Source organism: Brassica oleracea, chromosome C8 (assembly GCF_000695525.1).
Source record: "Brassica oleracea var. oleracea cultivar TO1000 chromosome C8, BOL, whole genome shotgun sequence".
Lineage (NCBI taxonomy): Eukaryota > Viridiplantae > Streptophyta > Magnoliopsida > Brassicales > Brassicaceae > Brassica > Brassica oleracea.
The window spans coordinates 18,703,088-18,707,399 of NC_027755.1; the positions used below are offsets into that span (position 1 = coordinate 18,703,088).

The 4,312-nt window shown below is 32.6% G+C and overlaps 1 protein-coding gene across 1 annotated transcript; it reads right to left on the reverse strand.

Annotated features, from left to right (window-relative positions):
* Positions 1 to 1,600: 1,600 nt before the first annotated feature.
* LOC106310690 (F-box protein PP2-B15) lies at positions 1,601 to 2,894 on the reverse strand. Its single transcript, XM_013747917.1, has 3 exons — positions 2,451 to 2,894; positions 2,249 to 2,367; positions 1,601 to 2,171 (listed from the first exon to the last, which is right to left on the reverse strand). Exons 1-3 carry the CDS (start codon positions 2,694 to 2,696, stop codon positions 1,718 to 1,720), a joined length of 819 nt encoding a protein of 272 aa, XP_013603371.1. The 5' UTR covers positions 2,697 to 2,894; the 3' UTR covers positions 1,601 to 1,717.
* Positions 2,895 to 4,312: the final 1,418 nt, after the last annotated feature.

Sequence of the window (4,312 nt, forward strand, 5' to 3'; positions counted from 1 at the left end):
GTTTAGGGTTTAGGGTTTAGGGTTTATGGTTTAGGGTTTAGGATTTAGGGTTTAGAGTTTAGGGTTTAGGGTTTAGGGTTTAGAGTTTAAGGTTTAGGGTTTAGAGTTTAGAAATAATGTTTTGGGGATAAGATTTCAAATTTTGAAAAATAAAAAAAATTAAAATTTTCAAAGGATAAACTTAGAAATGTGCTATTTTGGTCATTTTAGTTTTTGATTACTATTTTTGTGATATAAACTTAGAAATGTGCTATTTTGGTCATTTTAGTTTTTGATTACTATTTTTGTGATATAAACTTAGAAATGTGCTATTTTGGTCATTTTAGTTTTTGATTACTATTTTTGTGATATAAACTTAGAAATGTGCTATTTTGGTCATTTTAGTTTTTGATTACTATTTTTGTGATATAAACTTAGAAATGTGCTATTTTGGTCATTTTAGTTTTTGATTACTATTTTTGTGATATAAACTTAGAAATGTGCTATTTTGGTCATTTTAGTTTTTGATTACTATTTTTGTGATATAAACTTAGAAATGTGCTATTTTGGAGATTTGTCCTAAGATATTTGATTAAGATAATTAATGATGCTTAGAATAATTTGCCATGCGAACCAAAGATGTCAACGAATATAACTTTTTACATTAACTCGCCATGCGACTGCGAACCAAAAGACGTCATGGATTTTTTTTTTCTGTCCACATTAGGCCTGGAACGGATCGGATATCCGGACAATTTTAAGATATCCGGATCCGGATCCTTATTAGGTGAATCCATAATTTTACTATCCTTATCCGAATCCGGGGTTCGCGGATATCTGGATGTCGGATATCCTTCTAAAAATTATAATATCCGGCGGATATCCGGATCCGGATTTGGATCCTTAAAATAAATAAAAAATAATATTAATATATATAAAATATTAACAATAATTTAAAAATAAAAATATATATAATGTTTTTAATTATTTCTATGTATAATATTACAAAATTTACATAAAATTTATATATACTATTATAAAAATGAAAATATATTAAATAAAATTAGTTTTTATATATAGATATTACTATTTTTGAAATAGTTATTAATAAAATTTACGGATCCGGATATCCGGACTAAAAAATCAAGATATCCGGATCCGGATTCGGCTTTGACGGATCCAACATTTTACTATCCGGATCCGGATTCAGCCTCTCCGGATATCCGGATTTTCGGATCGGATCCGGATCGGATCACGGATCGAATCGGGATCTCGGATAAAAGTTCCTAGCGTAGTCCACATGACAAGTCATAGTCTACGTTCAATAATACTCTCTTTGTTACGTTAAGATGGAAATTTTTGAAAAAAAAATTGTTTCACAAAAATAAAATTTTTATGGTTTCTATACAAAAATTGTAAATTTTAATAAAATTAATTGGATTTATTGAAAGATTATCGGTTAAAAAACATTAAAATTTGATAATTTAAAAAAAACGATGCATGAATAATGTGTTTTTTTAATATGTGTGAAAACACTAAAACATCTATTTTTAAGAAACGGTGGGAGTAATAATGAATGATTTATGATTCGGTCATAAAACTCTAAATTCAATAATAATGAATGATTTCCATCAGTTGTATCACTGACCAACTCATTATAATTTTTCCTCATCGTATAATGTTCCACCTAAACTAAAGACAATTTATCAACTTAACCAAAATATTTGGCACTCAGTTTTTAACGTTTAGGCCTGACTTCAATCCCATCAATTACAATCCCACCTTTCAACTGATAGCCTTTAACTTCAGTTAGACTCATGACAACCTCCTTGTCATGCTCCTCACCTTCTCTTCCTGTCTCGAACTCTCCGAGCTCTATCTCCATCCACCCGTCGCCTCTAACCCTCGGTTCTTTCTTGGCCATCCTCTGTTCTCTATGTCCGTAAAACAGCCGCTTCATTAGTTGTTTCTTGTCATCCAAGCAACTTAGATAACTCGTGTGTATTTTCTTTCCCCCGTTTCCCACTTTTACCCAAGTCTCGGCCGGGACTAAGTCTAGTCCATAAGCTCGCTCCGTCACTTTCATGAGAAGGTAAGCTCCGTAACTCGTGTTCGGTGATAAGGCTCCCGTCTGGATTTTTCCGGTTATTTCTAACCAGTCCGTCATTATAAGTTGGACCGCTTCTGAAAATCTGTTATGAATTTTAAAAAATTATAATCTACTCGTTTGCACTAACAATAAACTTATTATTAATATAAAAATAATGACCTTGAGTCTGATCGATTGCTCCAAGACCAGTAATGTCGTTGATCGCTCCATGTTATGGAAAGATCTCTTGCCGACAGAACATACGTTATCTTCCCAGAAAGCTTCTCGATCTTAAAAATCTGGGTTTGAAACATTACACAAGTCAAGAAAAGCTCTTATATAATTATCCAAAGTGGTAATATTATTGTAATGATGGAGGAACCTTTCTGCCGTTATCTATGAGAACTGATTCACAGAGACATCGATAGAGCTCCTTTTTAGAGGAGAAGTTCCGATGAGTCGATGTAGTGATGAGGCGGCTATAACCGGAGGGTAGGAACTTCTCCCACACGAAATCAGAGTCTCCGGCAAGTCTGAAAACTGGCGAGACAGACGCCGACGAGAACGTATCTGCAGGAGTTGTGAAGGAGAGGATGTTCGCCACGCATTCTTCTGGTAACATCTTCATCCTTTTCTCCAAAGTTTAAAAGATAGATAATATACTATTGATGTGATCCAATGGCTCTGTTTATGAAGTATATATATGTGTTGTATGTTTGGTGAGACAGTGACCGACCGATGGATGGTGTCTTTTAGTAGTGTCCATAATCCAGCAATGCTTGGTGTCTTTTATTTAGTAGTGTCCATTTTGAGACTCAAGGGCCCAATTCCACAAAATGTAACGTATTATTCTTTGCCGTTCTTGGAAAACCAAAAGGTTTGGTGGGTTTTTATGGTTTAGTTTATGTCCAAACGATACAATATCTGTGTTCCAAAAAAAAAAAAAACGATACAATATCTTTCCAAGTTCTTTATTTCCGACAAATATCACCTGGATTTTGTTCTATGAAAAGATAACCTATAGTTTATGGTATAGTTTATGGTCGAACCGGTCCGACCGTGACTCTTTGAAGAAGCCGAGTCCGGTTCGATTTGAAACCCAAATTTGAACAAAGCCGGTAAAACCGGTAGAAAACCAGTCACCCGAGTCAACTTTAAAACTAGGTTCTAATAGATTAACATATAATTAATGTGTTTTCAGTTGTTATTAAATTTAATTAGTATTTCAAAATCAATGTTTGATCACTATTTAATTAGTTTTTTTAATTTTGTTTCATAAGAAATGATGTAAAAAGAATATTTTTAGCTCTCGTATACTATTTTTATTTTGCCATATTTATAAAAATTAGAATTTTAATTGTAAGAATAAATAGATACGGTAATCTGAACAATCAATCATTTGGTTTTTTATCAATTTCAGTTTATATAGTGTTCACTTTATCATATATATAGCGCGCTAGATTTATGTTTATTGTTTATTTTTGTAGTTAATAAAAGAACTACTTTGTTTTAGATCCATATGCTGTAAATATATAATTATATATATATTTAATTCTTAAAAACAGAAAACCCGGTTTGACCGGGTGAACCGGTCCAACCAGTCAAATCAGTAACTATACGGAGTCGGTATTCGGGCAGCTTTTCAAAACATTGAATTTTTAGGTTTTTGGTTTATATTGTTATGAAATAACTTATAATTTATAGTATCGAGAAATTTAAATAAGAGTAGAATTTAATACCCGTAGGAAGCAAATAACACTAGTATAAGGGAGAGAGTTTATTATAAGGAAGGAAGAAGAAGATGTAATGGTGTTTTGATTATAAACTCTTGTTCTTTTTTATGGTGTACAAAAGAATGAGATGAGTGATGGTATTTATAGTGAACAACAATACATAAAATAACAAAGATAGTGCTTAATTTGGTAAATGAGTGGGTGATCATAGTGTTTGATGAGTAGATGATCATAGTGCTTGAGTTGGTAAAGGAGTGGATGATCATAGTGCTTGAGTTTGGTAAAGAAGTGGATGATCATTTCAATGCTTAATTTATAACACTCCCCCTTGATCATCCATCTTGTATTACGTGGTGCCTCGTTAAAAACCTAGTCATGGAAAACCCAATGGGAAAAACCGTAGTAAAAGTAAAAAGAGTACAACTACGTAAGCTCCCCCTCGAATGAGTAGTCATAGAACCTTTAGAACAATGATAGATTTTCATCTCTCAAATTGTAACATTCTCTTTGG

What these genes read in the sequence shown, in the direction of transcription:
- LOC106310690 (XM_013747917.1), bottom strand. Translation starts at nt 2,696, where the DNA reads ATGAAGATGTTACCAGAAGAATGCGTGGCGAACATCCTCTCCTTCACA. An exon ending in TCATAGATAACGGCAGAAAG is followed by an intron (nt 2,368 to 2,450) that starts GTTCCTCCATCA and finishes TTTCAAACCCAG; the next exon opens with ATTTTTAAGATCGAGAAGCT. An exon ending in AGCAATCGATCAGACTCAAG is followed by an intron (nt 2,172 to 2,248) that starts GTCATTATTTTT and finishes AATTCATAACAG; the next exon opens with ATTTTCAGAAGCGGTCCAAC.